General features: G+C 38.6%; 1 protein-coding gene across 7 annotated transcripts in view; it reads right to left on the reverse strand.

Annotated features, from left to right (window-relative positions):
- The window catches only part of JAKMIP2 (janus kinase and microtubule interacting protein 2), a 160,549-nt gene that overhangs the window by 26,505 nt on the left and 113,796 nt on the right, over positions 1 to 20,248 (reverse strand). For 6 of the 7 annotated variants that reach the window (XM_034656231.1, XM_034656229.1, XM_034656228.1 and 3 more), the window contains 11 exons: positions 17,880 to 18,026; positions 17,080 to 17,220; positions 14,888 to 14,944; positions 13,784 to 13,903; positions 12,549 to 12,677; positions 9,490 to 9,573; positions 8,748 to 8,810; positions 6,033 to 6,131; positions 4,318 to 4,416; positions 2,516 to 2,569; positions 1,569 to 1,634 (listed from right to left, as the gene is read on the reverse strand). In XM_034656231.1, the coding sequence (XP_034512122.1) occupies positions 1,569 to 1,634; positions 2,516 to 2,569; positions 4,318 to 4,416; positions 6,033 to 6,131; positions 8,748 to 8,810; positions 9,490 to 9,573; positions 12,549 to 12,677; positions 13,784 to 13,903; positions 14,888 to 14,944; positions 17,080 to 17,220; positions 17,880 to 18,026 (1,059 nt within the window). The remainder of the gene's footprint in view (positions 1 to 1,568; positions 1,635 to 2,515; positions 2,570 to 4,317; positions 4,417 to 6,032; positions 6,132 to 8,747; positions 8,811 to 9,489; positions 9,574 to 12,548; positions 12,678 to 13,783; positions 13,904 to 14,887; positions 14,945 to 17,079; positions 17,221 to 17,879; positions 18,027 to 20,248) is intronic. The other variant, XM_034656230.1, reaches the window with a different exon arrangement.

Consider the following 20,248-nt stretch of genomic DNA (forward strand, 5'->3'; position numbering starts at 1 on the left):
TATAACAACAGCAAAAAATGAGCAGTCACGTTGTAGTTGTTAGAAGCCATCGTAGCAGATGCATAGTTCACTGTGGAAACAAAGAAAAAAAAAACCCTAACTGGGCTTGGGTGAATAAAAAGGTTTCCCCATGTAGGGAGATGTCTAATGGTTCAGATTTAGCCAGACCAAGGTGGAAAATGAAGAAGGGAATATCTTCGAAGCAAAGAGAACAGTGAAAAGGACCAAGGGATGGAGATAGTGATAGAGATGGAGAGAGAGAGAGAGAGAAGATTGGGATCCCAGAAGGATTTGTGTATGGCTGGACCTTAGCTATGGACCAAAGAAACAAGTGGGATCCTGGAGAAGCAGGTAAGGGCCAGATCCTCAGGGACCTTATGGCAAGTTCTGGATTCTGGGACCTTATGTTAGAGATAATGTGGTGCTATTAATTTGTTGTGGAGAGGGAAAGTGATGAGTCTGTAATTAAATCATAAAGGAAGTAAGTTTTTTACAAGCAAATCCCAAATATCATTTCATGTGTAAATACCTCAGTATGTGTCCCTAACAGATAAGGCCTTTTAAAAAATCCTTAACTCAAAGGCCATTTTTATACCTTGCAAAATGAACATGAACTCCTTTTGTTATCTCATTCCTGGTCCATATTAAAATCTCCCCAGCTGTCAGCAAAATGTCCTTTTTTTTCCACACTTGGTGCCCTTGAATCAGGATCCAAAAAAGGACCATTTTAATACTTCTTAAGTAACTTTTTATTTTATAGCAGTCCTTCCCTCTCCCTACATTTTTTTTCCCTTTATGTCATGGTATTGCTTGAGTAACTCAATAGGTCCTTTGACCTGGAGAATTCCCTCACTTCAGATTGGAGAAAGCAGATCACTCACTTGTATATGGTTTCATTTAATTTATCACGAACTCTTTATGCATTTAAGAATTAAGAAAGCATCTCAAGGAATTATACAGTTGTCATTTTACCCAAGCATGTACCCATGCCTCTCAACTATGTGCTGATTCTCAAAGCATCCTGAACATAGCCAATTACATCAAGCTTCTCCACTTGGCTCTTTCCTTTGTCTCTCTTCCTACCATTTAAATTTCGACACAAGGGGGCCAGAGCACACTCGGTGTTGCTTTTCTGCCAGTCCCCAGGTTGGGCTTTCTGAATGCGACTGCAGTGAACCACCACCAAATTACAAAATCAGTTGAGAACCTGGTGTGTACGCAGCCAGGGAAGAGCACATAAAAAGAGCCAGGTGCCATTTTACCACCTCTTAACAAAACCCTTCTTTATCGCTGTCCCAGCTTGGGAGGGATTGTTTGGATAATGTAATCCAGAAAGTTTTCCATTTTTTAAGAGACTACAAAGCAAGAATTATCCACCCACCCCAGATCAGTGTGTAGACTTTTCTTTTGTGTGTTCTCATTCTACTGGGGTTGTATCACCCTGAAAAAAAAAGATATTTATTAGGTATTCGGTAACACAAAGTCATGTGCAAAGAGAATGTCCTTCAACCCTACCCTGCTCTTTAGGTGTTAAGTTAGACATTGAGATGATTTCAATGTTATATTACCTTTTCTGCCAGGGACAGCACAGTGCTGGCCTGAATTATGGCCACTTGTTCTTCATTTCTTAAGTTCTGCCAAAAGAGAGAGAGAGGAAAATAAAGAAAATAAGCTGAAGACAGTCATGATATTTGCACTATCTGCCTAACTGCCTGCCATAGATACTACTGCATATGCATGTATAAAAGTAACAAATGTTCTATTCTACTTAGTAACAATTCTTAACAAAAAGTTCATTCAAAACATGTAAAAGGACATTAAGTGTGATTTTTTTATGTCTCTAAGACTGACTTGATTTTGTGTTTCACTGTGAGCATACTTAGCTAATAGTCAGGTTATGAGAAAAGCAGAAACCAAAATGAAATAACAAGTAATCTTTTCATAGTGGTTTGATGTGATTTAATTGATTCTGTTCTCTCCTTTGATGAATTTTCAAGGCAAAAAATGGGTGATTCCTTCAACCTATATGCATCATTCACATACTATCTCAATGAATGGTCCTCCCACTGAATTAATACGCCTTGACCCTGCCTAGAAGGTGTTTTTAGAAAGAAAAGAGATTATAGTTTCCTGGTCCATTTTTATGGGGCTGCCACCAACCCTACTATTTAGCAGCATTTGCAACTGCATGACTGATTAATTTCACGCTAGATGGCTCTCAGCAACAGTGAGAAGGTAATTAGCTTTAATCACTGCAGATGTGGTCGGCATTCAAACGTGAAACCAGCCCATAAAAAGCACTTCACCAATTCCCATTTCTGGCACTGCCTTCCAGAGATCCTTACAAACCTCAACCAACATGTTTGACAATGACTGATTCTCATCAAGGAGCTACATCCTTAAGTGAACATGGCCTCTCACTTGCTATGATTTTACATGATGCCCTGGCAAGTACTTCTTGCTTCTCTTTGGGCAAATTCATATAGCTACTGCCCTTAATCAATTCATTACTTACCCCATTATCACCCAGGATATCAAGCTGCTTTATGAGATCAGGGATGTTTACATCCTGTAATATCAAGGAGATACATCAAATCAAAGACACAAATGTAGCTTACTCTTCTATCACTGCTTGACCCTTAATTTTAAGAAGACATTTTAAGATGTGTACTTCCTTGGGTTGTTTTCAATCAGACACATGTGGCTTTATGTTTTCACTCTGCTTCTTCCAAGTTGCGTGAACCTGGGCAAACTACTTAATAGTTCATTCTCAATTTCACCAGTTGCAAAATACCTCTTTCATAGGCTGATCTTGAGGATAAAGAGATGGTATATGAAATAGTCTAGAATATAGTCAGGACTTGGAATTCTTTCACTGAATTTTTTTTCTAATAATTGCCAATTTTTTTTGAATTATGGTAAATTTGAGGCATAAAGATAAGTAACAGGTAATAAATATAATCAACTAATTTCATTCTAATTAATGGAATTCTAACCCGGTTGAGATTTTGACCGCCACATAGAAAACTATTGCGCATTCCATTTTTTAGCATTAATTTCATGCTATGGAAAATATCTCATTTTAACTGTACTTCTTGAGTCAGTTTGAAGCAGCTGAACTCCTCTGGAAAAGTTCCCCTGCATATAAATTTCATCCACTGGAGTAGGTTGTTTGTGATTTATCTAAGAAAGGTATCTAAGGAAAAGACAAAGTAAAGTCCTTTTCATTTAATTAGAGCTGAATAAAAAAGCCCAACAAACTGCTCTGGTTTAACAAATTTTTATGTAGCCCAGGAAGGACAGAAGTTTAAACACCATGAAAGGGGTGGAAAAGAAGGAAGCACAATTCTACTACCTAATTTTCCTCCCACTTTTCACTTAATTAGTACGACTCTCTCCTCTTACTCACATCCAGAGAGCAGTCCATCTGACCCCTACCACCAGGAAGAGGGAGGTCTAGCTCAGTTTCATAGGTAGAGAGAAGGCAACAAAAGCAGGTATTATCTGGCAGCTCAGAGTGGGAGCAGGAAGAGCCATGCACAAGTTCAAGGAGAGACCAGAAACAGCGGTAGGCTTCCCAGCTTTCCCTCTGGGATAGATATTCACCACGTGATTTCATTACATTGAAGGACAATATATTTTCCAGGAGATGGAGCCACCTCTATTCAACCTTAATGTTTAAAATGTATCCCAGTATCCCTAAAAACCAAAATACATTTTATCTAAATGAACAGTATGTTATCAATCATAGGTCCTTCCAAAAGAGAAATCTTCACCAAATTAAACATAATAAAAAGAGATGGTGAACCAGATGATTTTAAGGTCTCTTCCAACACCAAAATTCCAAGGTTATGAATCCCACAGCACTCAGGACAATGTAACAAAGGGACTCGACAAATACTTTTTTATCTGGTATACTTGAAATACTAAATTTATTTAATAGTTCCCCTAGACAATTTAAGGTAATTATCTTAATATTTCAAATCTGTATCTTCTTTACCCTACTCTGTTCTAAATAATCATGATTTCCTGTGTTCTCTGCTGTTACCATTCATACATCTGTCACACATCTTTTTTTTTTTTATAAATTAAAAAAAATTTGTTTTAAGTGGGCTCAAACTAACGACCCTGAGATCAAGAGTGGCACGCCCTAGTAACTGAGCCAGCCTGGTACCTAGATGTGACTATTTTCAGTTGCTACATAGTTGGTATCAAAATGACATCCAGTGACTAAAAAACAAAAGTTATGAACAACTTCCCCTTTTCCAATTCCCAGTTTTTCTTTTTACAAGCATAAAAATTTGAGTATCTGCCTACCTTGACACCTTCTTTCATACAGTAGATCTGTAGAGCACTCACACCATCAGAGAATGGGTGAATTTGTAGATTAAATGGAGGGGATCGTCTCTCTCTTTCCTTGAAATACAGCGAAGAATATATGGGAATTAAAAAAAAAAAGCAACAACTGATTAAACACTAAACCAGTTGTCTGTGTTCTCTCTTTATGTTATTGCAGTAGTTTATCAATATCATGTGGCAAGAAAACAAGTCAAACTCAAGATGTTCATGCTTAAATTTAATGGAAAAGAACTGACTGATCAACTAAGAGGTATGGTGGAAGAATTTATAGATGGTGTCATTCAGTCTTGCAAATTTTTTGATCAGAGAAGTGTCGGAAGTAAAGTTCCCATTTAAACTATATGAATATTTAGAGCTTTCAGGTGTCACAGAGAATGGTCTTTTGACCATGAAGTTTTACGGCTGCTAACAGCCTTTGGCATATTCAATCCACTCAAGCTTTATGATGAAGAAATGTGAGCTGCTAAAGAGGACTTCACTCTTCCTCACTGGGGAACACCAACTGCTAACTCTATCCAGATCTAATTTGAAAAAAAACAAGAAACTCCTGGCAAAATAACAGAGCTATCAAATGGAAATTTTCTTATCTTTATGTACCCACATACGTTCAATCGGATTCTAAGCCAGATTCTTTAAAAAAAAGAAAAAAAATTTAAGTAATCTCTACCCCAAACGTGGGGCTAGAACTCATGACCCACCGATCAAGATTTGCATGCTCTTCTTACTGAGACAGCCAGGTGCCCCAAAGAAGTCAGGCTTTTTCATTTTTATTTTTTTTTAGAAAGGGAGGGGGGCGGCAGAGAGAGAGAATTTAAAGCAGGCTCCACCCCCAATGTGGACCCCAACATGGGGCTCAATGTCAACCCTGAGATCATGTCCCAAGCCTAAATCAGGATAGGATTTGGCTTAACTAACTGAGCCACCCAGGCACCCCGTTTTGTTTTTATTTTTTAATTATTTTTTAAAGTAATCTCTACACCCAACATGGGGCTGGGATCATGACCCTGAGATCAAAAGTCACATGCTCTACTGACTCAGCCAGCCAGGTGACCCCCACCCCCTAGGCCAGATTCCATGTGATACAATCAAAATCTGATATGATTAATATATTTTACTTAAAAAAAAAGACTGAAATTTGTTCAGGTTAACTAAGGTATTTCCTAAAACAAGTTACCTTGCTTCTTAGCCTTTTGCATAAATGCATTATAGATTAAAAAGTTTACTCACGAATTCAAGTGTCTACCAAAATATTTTTGTATATAGCACAATTTGAAATGTAATTCTTGAGGTAACATTTATATGAGTCAGAATTCAATGAAGGATGGAAATGATTATTTAAAAGCTATGAAATATTGATGAAGTTTGAAATTTATTATTTAAAGTATTTAAAAATTATTCATTAGTCTTATTCTTAAAGGTAACAGTGTCGAAAAGTATAGTATCTGAGCAGACAATTCTGACTGGCATCAGTGCTTTCCCACTTACAGTCCCAGGTCTTGGGCAAGTGATTCAATCTCAGTTGCCTCATCTATAAAATTTTGATCACAGTTGTGAGGTTGAATGAGAGTAGGCATCTGAAATGCTTAATTCAACACCTCACACACAGGGTGTGTTCAGTGCATGTTAATTATTAACGATTATTTTTATTATCATTATTATCATCATTTCCTTACTTCTAGCTCTAGGTTTCGAAACTCCAGCAGCTCATTCTGGTCTCGGGCATCCTGTAGTTCCTGTTGTAACCGGTGATTTTCTGCCTCCTGTTTTTCTATCTAATAAAGTAAATCCTCAAGTTAGGTGAACATTGCAAAAACCATCTACAATTTAGCAAAGCAAGCACGGAGAGCACTCATTTAGTTGGTGAATAAATCATCCAGACCGTGGAAAAAAATCCCAATTAGATGTGAATAAAGTAACTTTTAGGCTTTCTCTCTAGTTATCCTTTGGTTGACTTTTCTGTGTCATAGAGGAAAATGCTGTAAGACACTTGCATTCACTGAGATAACGTCTGGGGACCCTCTGAGTAGTGAATCTGAGAGTACTCATTAGGCCTTTGCTATGGGTCAGGAATGGTGTCCTGGTACTACATTTAATGGTGTATAAAGTGGAGACCAACACCTCTTGTTTCTGGAGTTATGAATGGTCAGAAAAATTTTATATAAATAGCTCTGATCATATGCAAAACTTTACTGAGTTCCAGTTACCCACAGAATAAAGCCAAACTTGTCAATATGGAATTCAAAAACCGTAATACTCCGGCCAGCACCTGGCTTTCTAGCCTTAAATATTCTCATTGTCATCTCTATCACATGCACACACTCACATGTGATCACACGCACACAAAAATATAAAACCCTGCATCTACCCTTGGACTGACTGACAGGAGTTGTGTCTTTGTTCATCTCTCTGCCTAAAAGGGGCTCCCTCCATTTCCTTCTTCACGTGAGGAACTCCTATTGAACATCCCCTACCAGAAGAGGCTTTCTTTGTCTACGCATTTAGAAGTGACCCCTTTTCCCTCTGCTTTCCTGTAAGACTTCTCCTATAACCTGATGAAGCATGGAATTAAGTTAATTATGTAGAGTCACCCTATAAGACAGGCCCATGTCTACAAGGGATCAGAAAATTTTCATGATCTGTAATAGGTTTGGGGCAGCCATGGGATATTAGCTGTGTGGGTGGGCCTTATGCACAGGAACTATTTAAAATCTTGAATTTAGAAACAAAAACCCAAGGGCTGTTTATCATAGGATGAATCTTACTTTCCCAAGAATACCCACTTGAAGTAGGATGTGTAGCTTTATTGTCACTGTGGTTTTCTTTTACTCATAGAAGCTTGAGCCCCTAAAATCCCCTTTTATCCCAAAGAAATAAAGATCAAACAAAATCAGACAGAAGACATAATGGGAATTAGTTTTTAGGTGTAAAGAAAAGTAATAACGCTTTTTCCTGGGCATCTCTACAACTACTAAAAACCTTTTTCTCATAGCCTCAGGATACTGAAAAATTATGAGAAAATAAAGATGGGGAAATAGAGAAATATTAGTGACAATTAATGTTGTCAAGTTTTTTACACTTAGATTTACATTCAGATATTTGTGGTCAAGTGAACTTTCAAAAGTTTTAAGAAGTTGACTTAGATCACCAAAGAGATTGTACTACCTAGAGTCTTGAATTTGGATCCGAGATGGGATATTTGGGGAGATTTCTGGTTCTGGCAGTTAACACTGGCAATTAGGTCAGCGGCTCACAGGTTGCAGCTCAGAGCCCAGGACCAATGTGTGATGAAGTTTCTTTATAGGGACGCCTCACCTCTCTGAAAGTACCAGTTCTCAATCCTCAAATACCCACCTGCCTTCTATACATCTGCTGTCTCTTGTCACTCAGAAAGCAAGGTAGGCTAAGGACTGTGCGAGACCAGAGGGGAGGGAGCATAAGCATCTTCTTTCCCTTCTCATGCTTATAAGAGTGTTGTGGTTAACTTTTGACTTGCCAAGGCTACTGAATATTGGTAGAAATAATCCTAAAATAATTTCTACATAACCTTTGGATGAACCTACAGGATTATTTCCCTTATTCAAATGGGCTTTCAAAGTCTGTTTTTTTCCTAAGAATAAATTATTTTGTAATCTTTTCACTACATTTATGGAAGGTAAACACTAAAGGAAAAACCACCTTTAAACTGAAGATGATCTCTGTTGTATTTCATTGCCCCAATCAAAAGTCTATGTTCGGATCACCAAATTAATTATATCTATTGGGCCTAAACCATGCTTTTGCATCTTGATTTGTTGAAAAACCTCCTGGACATGCTGTTTTGTACCCTGGATACATCTTTTAAAAAGTTCTCCCATTTAAAAAGAAATATATACATATATATACATGTATATGAATATAAATAGCCAAGATTAGCAAAATGATTAAAAGTGAGAACACAGTCTGTGCTAGGTTGCAGCATGGTCTTGGGAGTCGTATTCTGTCACTGCCTTGCACAAAATAAGTCCTATTCGTAAGTGTGCTTTTTGTAGATGGACAACCACATAGGATGTGTGCACTTGTGGGTGTGTGTGTGTATATATATATGTACAGGACGCATACAGTATATATATATGTATATATATATATATATGGTTAACAAATCAATAGGCTTCAGGGATCACATCCTCTCAAGTCGGCACAACGCTAGCACAGAGCCATGCACACGTGCCACTAACTGATGGTGATGGCGGTGACAGGGATGCAGCTGAGCACGCAGCAGAGGAGAGCACAGCACCAGAAAAGCCTCCCCTTCCCCGAGCCCCTGTGCCACTCCTGAGAGGACCCCCTGCTGCTCCTGGATCTCTCATCGTTTTCTCCTCTGCCCCACTAGGGTGTTGCGTCCAACATACCTTTTCTAAAAGCTCCTGGTTTCTCTTAATGAAAAGTTGTTTATCTTCTACCCAGTGTGAGTCCTGTTTGACAAAGAATATCGCGCAGTCAGCATTTCAGAGTGGCACGAAAGAGCATGTGTCGTCAAACCACTTGGCCAAAGCTGTCTTCTCTCACCCTGTTTGTTGGCCTGCCGATGGCTGGTAAATGACACCTACCCCTTATTATCAGCCCCTTATTCAAAAGACATTGGGGCCAAAGTTGCCAAGAAAATTTCACCCCCTTTTCTCGACACTGTCTCTAACTTTTTCAGTCTGAATAATCCAGGACCAGCCTTCCGGGGACTCAGAAGTGACCACACAGGCAAAAAGTGAAAAGGGTCAGAATGCACACAGGCTAGATACATATGGATGGAAAACATTAAAATGCAGAACCATAAACGTAGCATAGAGGCAAAGAATGCAGCTTGAGGGGCGGGGCTTTGTCTCAGCAGCTTGTGACCACTCTAGCCTATTTGTACAGGGTTCCTCTTCCTCTGGCATTCTCTCTCTTGCCCAACCTCATTCATGTTGTAGTGGGGTTCACACTCTGGCCAGAAAAACACCAGGGACAGAAACATCGAGTTGAACATTCTGACACAGTTTGAGAAAGGTCACTGTGGAGAGCCAAGCCGCGTCCTGGGTGCGGCCCATGCACAGGAGCTAGAGGAAGGTCGGACTGAATTGTCTGCATCTGCAGGAGTGCTAGCGACCCAATGCCTACCTGCCCTTTCTGAGCCAGAGTCGCCTCCAGATCTTCAATTTTGGCTTTATACCTTAGCACCTCTGCTTGGAGCTGTTCTTGAGCCTAGCGAAATCAAAATTCCAGAACTCAGTAAGTAAAATGGTAACTCAGTATTCTTCCTCCCCTTATGTTCCTTGATTAGAACTCAACAAGGGAGAAAAAAATGTTTTTTTCTATGATCAAAGAACCTTTAAGAATTATTTTTAGGTTCTAAATTCTTGTCTAAGACGTTCAGTGGTTCCTTTTACCATCAGGTTAAAATTCAAAGTCTTTAGGTGAGATGTGAGAACTCCCATCATATTTGCAATCTTTTCCCCTCTACTCATCAACAAATACATGCCTGATCTGCTGGTGATCTCCTTATTTCCTAAATATGCCTTGTAATCCTCCACTTCTCTCTTACATCCTCTCAAATTCCCTTTATGGAAAGCCTTCTCCCATTCTGGCTCTCCCCAAACTTGCCACTCTTTCAGAGCCAACTTTGTGCCCTAAATCTAAATCTAGATCCAGATATATGTATGTATGTATGATGTATATGTGTGTGTGAGGGGGGGTGAGTGTTGTATCAGCATTTTTGGACACTGATCTTCTGTGGAGCAGTCTCACTTCCTTTGTTTTCAAATTCTCTTGTATTCTCCCCACACTGGACCTTATTTTCTGTGAAAAGTTAGTGGGTTTTTTGTTTTTTGTCCATACGCATATTTTTTACTTGTCTTAAGATCTCAATAAGTTCTTTAGTATAATGTGGAATAAAGTCAGCAATGGCAGGTATCCTTTTTTTTCTTAATCTTTCTTCCTTTCCTCCCTCCCTCCCTCCTTCCCTCCCTCCCTCCCTTCCTTCCTTCCTTCCTTCCTTCCTTCTCCTTCTTCTTTTTCTTTCTTTCTTTTTTTTTTAAGAGGGGGAGACAGGCTGGGGAGGGGCAAAGGGAGAGGGAGAGAGAGAACCTCAAGCAGACTCCCCACAGAGGAACGTGATGTGGGGGGCTCAATCTCACAACCCTGACAACATGACCTGAGCTGAAATCAAAGAGTTAGATGCTTAACTGACTGAGCCACCCAGGTGCTCCCTTTCTTCCTTCAATACAAAGAAATACTTAAAAGTAATCTCTACACCCAACATGGGGCTCGAACTCACAACACCAAGATCAAGAGTTGCATGCTCTGACTGAGCCAGCCAAGTGCCCTCCTCTTCTTATTCCTCATTGGGAGGAGAATATATCTTTGGACTATTGGAGATTATATTTACCTTTATCAGGTTAAAAAAAATCCCAAGCTTAATTTCACTAAGAATTATTTTAACTTTGAATGAGCATTGAATATAATCTATTTTTTTCTTTTATCAAAATGATTACATCTTTTGTTTTCATTGATGCTCATTCATCTATATTATCCATTTTTGCATTTCTTTTGATTATTTATTCAGAGAGAGAGAGAGTGAGCGCACAAGTGAGGGGGGGTGAGGGCAGAGGGAGAGAGAGAATCTCAAGCAGACTCCATGCTGAGCGCAGAGCCTAATGCAGGTCTTGACCTCAGGAACCTGAGATCATGACCTGAGCTGAAATAAAAGTCAGACGCTTAACCAACTGAGCCACCCAGGCACCCCATCTTTGCATTTCTTTCTCTGAATTTACTCTATTGCTCTTTTTCTAATATCTTGATTTGTTTTAGACTATTTTGCTGAGAATGGTTAAGTTTTTTGACTTTCATGGTCAGAAATAATGCTAAACCTTTATTTAGAGGAGAGGGTGAGATGAGAGAAAGAACTGTTTTCTACATCACCACCTCTTCAAAAAACAAGATGTACGCCATTATGTTAGCCAATCTTATGTTGGTGAGAATGCTTAGTACATACTAATCATGAAAACCACAACTATTATATATTAGAGCATAAACACGAAGGAACACACATACATCCCTTTCTAATGATCTATCTATTCCAAATCACAGCGGGTTTTTTTAGCTGTTTATTCATTTATGTATAAGCATATGCATGTATGTATGTTACCATTTTAAAATACGCAACTATAATATCTATCCTGTCCCACTAAACAACTAAAAGTAGTTCCTAAAACACCCTTCAGCATACTACAGACCCTCTAAAGTGGAAGGAGGATAAAATCACTGGGTGGGCACACTCCTTCTTTCCCCATGTAAATTAATCTATGAGGCAGTTATGGCACAGTGGTTAGGACTGTGAACTCAGAAACACTAGGTTCATATCCTAGCTTTCATCTAACATATCCTGGTTTCAACCTAGCTAATCTACATTTAAATCCTACTAAGCTATTATCTCCTCTCCTATAAAAAGGACACAGCTAATAATAGCATCTAGCTCATAGAGTTGTTTTAGGATTGCATGAGATGCTGTATGTAAAGTGCTTACAATGATGCCTGTAACACAGCAAGCACTACTAAATTTTTTTTGTATTGTATGTGTGTGGCTTTTTTAAAAAAATAAGCTTATGAGAGGCAATTGCGATGTAATGGAAAGAACATGTGACCTAGTAAAGATTTTAGGTGGAATCCAAGTTTTCCATTTATTAGCTATGTGATCGTGGGCAATTCAATTAACCTCTCAGAGCCTCGAACTCCTCTTCTATAAAACACCTGCCTTAGGGTGCTGTCATAAAAATTAAATGAGATTTTGCCAGTGAAAATTCTTTGGAAGCTGTCAATATAATGCTGTGCACTTATTAACTAAGAAAAGAAAGTGGCTAACCACAAAAGTACTTTTTCCAAGCAAGAAGCTAAAAAAATGGATTATCAAAATTCAATATTGTCTAGCTTTGAAAAATATAAGTTTTCAAATAGCAAGAATAAGAACTACTATCTTTAAAGGAACAAAAGCATCGATCTAAGTTGGTTCTAATGTCCCTAGATCCAAGGTTTGTTGACATAAAAGATAAAACAGTTCAAAAGCCACAGTGGAGAGAAGGATACAGGGGAAGCTATCCTATTGATATTTTTCCGTCCATGGTACTTTTATGTTGTGACTGCTGCAAGCCAATTCAGAGCACTTTCCCCAGATGTATACTGACCTTGGCTTCCCTTTCAGCATCGATGATGCCTCCAGTCTGCTCCTGCAGGAGGGCATATGCTCTTTGGAGGGCCTGATATTCTTTTGTTAATTGCCGAAATCGTAGCTCAGATTCTTCAGCTGCTAAACTCTTGAAGTTACAAAAAAGGCCAAAAAATGATTATGTTCGGGTTCTGTGTTCAAAGTGAAATACTCACATTTGTCCACTTTATAAAGAGAAGTAAACATTAGTTTGATAATGGATTCAGTGTGATTTTATTCTTTTTGTGGGGTGAGGGGCAGAGGGAGAGAGAGAATCCCAAGCAGGCTCCACGTCCAGTGCAGAGCTTGAGATGCAGCTCAATCTCACAACCCTGAGATTACGACCTGAGCCGAAATCAAGAGTCAGACACTTAACCAACTGAGCCACCCAGGTGTCCTGTAATTTTATTCTTAATTTTAAAGTATGTGTATAGACACAAATACTGTAGTTCTTTCAAGATGGACTTTGCATTGCAGAAATACTTAATGTTTGTTAATCAGAGGCATTTGCTTATTTATGCATTTCTGATGATTGCTCTTTTAGACTTGGATTACAGTGAATTTTGGATCCAAATGAGAAGAACTTACACCTAGCTTTTGGATTCAAATGGGAGGAAATGATAGAGTTTTCGTTTCAATTCTTTTCAATACAACCATATGCAACAATTTCTTACAGAGATAAACTACAAAAACATAGTTTTACAACTTTAGGTCTCAAACTTCAGAGCTTAATACAATCACCAGGGAGCTTTGTGAAAAATGCAGATTTGGGGGTTCTACCTGCAAGACCCTGACACAGGAGCTATGTAGCAGAGTCCAGGAATTTTCATTGTGATTAAACCCCCTAGATGATTCTGATAATGGTAGTCTACAGAGCACACTTGGCTAAACCCTGTCCTCAACTGTATCTAGAAGCTTGTTCTTCTAAGCTTGTTCCTTGGTTCCCACCTTCCCTAGATGAAGAATTTGGAAGAGTGTCTTTTAGTTTGAAAAAAGTCTTCAAGTTACAGAACAGAATTTTAGACAAGCTGTTAAAAGGGTTATGTGACACAAGCGAAGCTCTTTTCCAAGAGGTAACAAAGTCAAAATGGGTCACTATTATGTGATCATTTTGTGCCGTTCATAAAGGATGTAAGAAGTGCAGTGCTTTCTATCCACCTTAAAGGAAAGGTTTGGTGACAAAATCACAAAGACTAGAGAAGTGGAAAAACTTACTTCGTCCAAGTCATCATCAGGAGTAGCTGGTGTTCGGTCTGTTCTAAATGAAGCCATGGATGATGTCTCTGAATCCATGGAGTCCTCATCATAGCCAATAAATGGGTCTAAAACAGGCCTCTAGGGGAGGGAAAGTACATATTTACTGACACAAGTAGAAGTGGATAAAGTCAACATATTATCAAGGCACCATCAATTGGCATGTGTGCAAATGGACCCAGAAGACAGGGGTCTTTTAGTACTTCTTGGAGGAAATAAAAACTTTGGGCATGAACACAATAATTCTAATAAAAGTGTGTAAGTGCGTCCCACTTTGTTTCACTTCTGATGTTGTTGAGCAATATTCATTAACATTTGGCTCTCTTCATAGAAACAATGAGCCTCTTTTATATTACATTTTATACCATGACGAGTTTATGTGATTTACTGTTTCCAGTATTTAAAATATAATAAAGACACTTAAAGTCCAGGCACCTATCTGGGATTATCAAATTGTAAGTCTTATCATCCAATCCCATATCCAAATCAAATAATATACTTGATAAAAACAAAATCAAACAAATTGACAAATTAACAAAACTTTGTGGATTATAAGAGGCTAAACAGATATGGGTGGACTGAGAGTACCGTTATTAATAATCATTATCAGCAATAGTATCCAAGTGAATAATGAAATAATAAAATCAAACCACTATCAATAATACTGTCCAAGGGAATAATAAAAGTATACTAGTAATTATAGGGTGTGTATGAGACACTAATATTGTTCACTGGGGGGCATTAAATCATGTGTATCTCTTGCAAGTTCTTGGAGTTTGACTCTCTGGCTTGTCAAATGCTGCTTTCTACATCAAACCTAGTGCCTTATTTACTCAGATAAAGTCATATAAAGCAAATCTTAAAAGTTAAAATCCATAACGCAATCATTTTTGGACTTCTGAGAACTATCAAGAGAAGAGATTTTCTTCTAGCAAATAAAGCCCATGGTTTGCTGCAATTTAGGAACATCTGATTTATCACATCTTTGCAGGAAGATTCCTTGGCAAGCCTCACTTCTCTTGCAGGGTTTGTGGCAAAAGCCTGATAACCTAGTTTTCTCATTACCTTAATTGGCTTGGAACTTCTTCTATGTTTTCTCCTACGGATGAGCTTTTCTCGGTCCTGGAAAACAGATGAAGAACTTTTCAGATGTTGAGTTGGAACATGTTTCTCTCTAAGTTTTGTTTTTTGTTTTTTTTTTCAATGACAGAGTTGGTTTTTCCCTGAGGCACTACATATTTCTATCTAAAATAAGATTGTGTTTTGTAATTTTGGCAATTTTTAGGTTTGCTACTTATGTATCTTTTTAAAGATTTTATTTATTTATTTATTTATTTATTTATTTATTTATTTATTTGAGAGAGAGCACTAGCTGGGGGAGGAGCAGAGGGAGAGAAAGAGGGAGGGGAAAGAAACTCAAACAGACTTCACGCTGAGTATGCGGGGCTCAATCTCATGACCCTGAGATCATGAACTGAGTGGAAACCAAAAGTCAGACACTTAACCAACTGAGCCACCCAGGTGCCCTGCTACTTACATATTTTTTAAGTAAAAATACTCTACAACTTTTCCTGATAATCTATGTGGATCTGAGAGCCTTCCAATCAGGAAGTACACTGTCTTCCTCATCAGAATCCTTTTGTTATACTTGAAGATCAAGTAGCTCTGAAAATACACATATTTTCCCAAAGCACAAGTTTTCAGTTTTCTCAAACTCCAAATTACTTTATATTTAACTTTATATTTAAGTATTAAAAAGTACTACTTTGCATAAACCTTATTCTTTTCATTTAATCACTCAAAAGGCATAGCAAGCTGTCTTAGACTCTTGTTCTCACCTGCACCCTCTAAAGATGGGAACAGAGTGTCTGCTGGGTTGGAATCATCTAGTGGGTTTTTTTTGGGGGGGTGGTTGTAGTTGGAATGTTCTGGGAAACTCAAAGAATATCTAGAAATCATGATCAATTTCTTGATTCACTCTTGTTGTGGATGGAGATACCCTGGGAATCTGGTGTTCATCCACTAAGTACTCCACGTATTTACTGTACAAATTCAAAGGTAGATTAAGTAAATGACACTTAGTTTCCCTGGAAGTCTGGATGACATGCCTCAACATGTCAAATTCCTATAAGAAACTTTTAGCTTAAGTTCAGACACTCAAAGTCAAGAAAAGTGTGGCCGAGTGAATCTGGGATTTACTAGTAATTAAGGATGTGGATGTGAATTAAGAGGCACAGTGCTTCAGAAGGCCATGTTTAATACGTGGCCTGGTTTATGCCAGCGACATTAACCTTTAGGATTTCCTACCCTGTAAAAATATTTTGATCACACAACCTCAATATATCCGAAACTTCGAACATTAGATTACCCTCCTAATACAGTATGTGCATTATAACATATATTCAACATAGACAATTTTAAAAGGATAAACCACAAATAGTTATAACCAGAAGTTATCATGTTTTCTCCCCTCAATAGCAGTAAATCATCTTGCTCACCCTACTCTAGAGACACTTGCCTAACCACCCCCCCCCACTTCCCCATTGCCAATTCCTCAACTCTCCAGCCCTTGGCTTGGTCCTGAAGTGAGAGCAACCAGAGACAGCAATCATGGAATAAACATGGAATAAACGCAGAGAGGCAAACAGAAAACCCAAAGGCATCTGAAGGTCTTAGGCCACTGCTGTTTGTAAAACAGGCCTTGACCAGATGCAAACGGGAGTAATAACTGCACTACAGGCACTAAAGTCATGGTCAAAAGATCGGGACTGAAATTTCCACTTTGTCATGTAATTACAATGTCACTGTTCAATCAACGAGCATTTATTAAACTGCACCTATGTGCTAGACACAGAGATAAATGTTGGGAAATAAGAGGCATATGGTCCTGTTATTGTTGGCCAAATATTTAATCTCTGAGCCTCAGAATCCTGATACTGGAAGGCAGTTATGAGGCACACCCACACTACCTACCTACTCACATAACAATGCATTTGGAAGTTCTTTTAGAGTGCTTTGCAGTCACTGTTTGTGTTATCAAATTAGTTAACAAAGGATTATAATTGAAAATGTATAAAACAGTTAACTAATATGAAGTACTTTTGGAACAGAGTCTCTTCAACCTACTTATATATTGACTATATAAACTTGGGGGTTTGGGGCTAATCTGAAATTATTAAGTGGTTCCAGTGTATGTTGATTTCTCAGCTACTTGCTCTTGGGAACAGCTTAGAATTTATAGATTGATCAAGACCTACCCTTGTGAGCTCATCAATAATGTTCTGCTGCTCAATGACTTGAAGTTTTAAAAACTCTGTCTCTTGTTCTTCATTAGCTTGATCGAGGTCATTCAGAGATTTTAATTTCTTTAAGGGTGGGTGGGATGTTATTTTTTCTCTCTGGGTTGGAAAAGAAGAAAGCATAGGGAGAGACTTTAAAAATCCCAAACTGCAGTGGTTCACATGAATTATCTGTAGAAACTTTATGAGGCTCCAAGTACATTTGAAAATTGCTCAGCTTCATAGGCGCACCAACCAAAACCCTCAAGTATATTTTATTTGCTACAAGTCAAAATCATGGGGGATGTTTGAAGATCTCGATAGCTGTGCTGTAAGTCTGTTAAGGAGTGCATGAGCTTATCACTGTCCATACGTAATACAAGGATGGCATCTATTTCTCAACCATCATGCAATGTCTCAGAAGATGAGAGGTATCCATTGTACAGTTCTATAAAGAGCATGTTAGTGAATTCTTGGAAGGAAGTTTCTGTGGCTGAGGAGCTAAGTTGAAAGTTTGCTTCTCTATTGGGGAGATTTTGGAAAGTGTGCAGATTCCTGGAAGCACTCCCACCATTCTGCAAATTTAGAAACCCCTTAAAATTCAGAGCCAGCAACATTCTTTTGCTTTCTTTCTTTAAGGTTCCTTGCTTACATGGGAAAAAACCCCAACTTTCATGAATAGCATTGTATTTTAAAAATAAACTGAGAAAGAGCAGTAAGTCAGGTTAGTGGAGTAATATAAAGACGGAAGTTGCAGTTTTGCAGTTTGGGATACACACCATTTCTGAATTTTCCTTGGTAACGGCTTTTAGTTTCTCTTCCATGCGCTGCAAAGACACCATCAGTTCATCGTTTCTCTTGGCGAGGCACTTGTTCCTTTCCAGAAGAGGTTTACATTGTTTCTCGGTTTCCCGCACACGTTTTAACTGGGAAGACATAAGTTAAATTGTCTCTTGTGCTAGAGTGGATGTGGGAGCAGACGGAGTTAACTGGCAGGGGTGAAACCCATCCTGGGCCACCTTGGTCTACCTCCTGTGTCTCGGAACTGACCATGACCATCCTTCATTTAACAGCCTTTGTCTTCAGTTTCCTCTAATGGTTTTTCATCACAGTATTCACAACTCTATTGCAAGTATTACCTTCAGGGAGGTGCTGCCGAGGTTCTGGTTATGGAAATGCTTGGGAAGAGCAACTGCACACCTTGCGTGCCCGATTCCTCTAGCCCAGGTACCCTGGTACCCTCAGCCTCAATCTCAGGCTGCTCAGACCTCTCCCCAGGCCTGCAAAGACCCCTCACTGGCTCACAGAGATAAAGCAGCTCATATGAATCACAAGTCACTAAGGAGTGCAACCAGGACCCAAACCCAAGCCTGGTTGTCGCCAAAACCTGTTCTTCCCATGACAGATGTTGCTAAAACTCCTGAAACCATACTAAGGCTGTTCCTTTATTTTTTTAAGTGTATTTTTTTTGGTAATCTCTACACCTAGTGTGTGGCTCGAACTCACAACCCCGAGAGCAGGGGGCTCATGCTCTTCTGACTAAGTCAGCCAGGTGCCCCAAGGGTGTTTATTTTTAAGAAAATGTTATTGAGAAAAAAAAATACTCTCAAAACTCTATTGCTTTTGTGTTTAAGGACATTTAATTCTCACTGAGCTTAGGAAAAGTATGATTATATTCTTACCCACCCATAATTAAGTGACCATACTCTGGTTTGCTAGTCGGTCTCAGGCAGGGTTCCTTAACCTCTGCACCCCAGACAGTCTAGGCTAGATACTTTGTCAGGACATGTGCTGCATTGTAGAATTTTAGCAGCATCTCTGGCCTCTGCGCACTAGATGCTGGTAACATCCTCCCAGTTGTGACAGTCAAAAATGTCTCCAGATACTGCCAACATTGTCTCTAGCTGAGAACCAGTGGTCTGATTTTGTGAATGCTATCTTGGGGTAATTATTAATAATCCCCCTTTTTACCCTCAAAACTCCCATTTTGATGACATATTTTATGGTGCCTCCATACATAATGGATTTCCATGTTAAAGTTCCCATGCTTAGGTCAGTGACTTTATGCTAATGTTTCTGAATGAGCATGTATTGGGGGAGGGGTACTGAAGCAAGGAAAGTGGTGGTGTGTATCAGAACCATCTGGCAAGATTGTTTAAAGTGGGGGGCGCCTGGGTGGCACAGCGGTTAAGCGTCTGCCTTCGGCTCAGGGCGTGATCCCGGCGTTGTGGGATCGAGCCCCACGTCAGGCTCCTCCGCTATGAGCCTGCTTCTTCCTCTCCCACTCCCCCTGCTTGCGTTCCCTCTCTCACTGGCTGTCTCTATCTCTGTCGAATAAATAAATAAAAATCTTTAAAAAAAAAAAAGATTGTTTAAAGTACTCACTCCTATTTTTGAGAATCTAACGTTTTAGGAAGTGCTGGGGTAGGAGACTTAGCTACCTATAAATATTTGAAACAGCTGCTTATGGGATTCTAAAACAGTACTCCCCAACTGTATCCTAACTGCCATTTGAAAACTCATTTTATATCAAAGGCCAAAATTTTTCATAACTTCATTTAATCCACAGATTTGAGTTTCAGTGTCTGAAGAAATCATATTAAATATGGAGCACACATAAGGACAAATAAATTATTCCACGAGGTTCACTATTTCAAACTTTGTCTCTTTTCTGACAGTCAATGACAAGGGTTTTAAACAGTTAAATTTACTTAGTAGATGCTATTTATGGAATATGCAGAAAAACACAAGTAAAAGGAGATATCAGTAATTCTACCATACCATACATCAGTAACGATAGATCCAAAGTACCAAAAAAAACTGTTCCTTTTAAAAGATATAGCTTAAATATTATACAGGAAATGAGTATGAAAGTCAATATAGATATTCATGAAACCACCAAAAGAAAAAATCTGATATAGTGCAGCTAACATCAGACCAAGACTTTAAGTCAAGAAGTATTACTAAAGACAAAAAAAATTCAGGATGCAAACATTTAACAAATCTTAATTTATATGTACCTAGTAACATAACTTCAAATATATATAAAGCAAACTTGACAAAACTAAGAATAGATATGGACAAATCTGTTGGGAGAAGAAGCACACAAAAATAGTATAAAGATATAGGAGATTTTAAACAAGACTGT

This window comes from Ailuropoda melanoleuca, chromosome 3 (assembly GCF_002007445.2).
Source record: "Ailuropoda melanoleuca isolate Jingjing chromosome 3, ASM200744v2, whole genome shotgun sequence".
NCBI classification, from domain to species: Eukaryota; Metazoa; Chordata; class Mammalia; order Carnivora; family Ursidae; genus Ailuropoda; species Ailuropoda melanoleuca.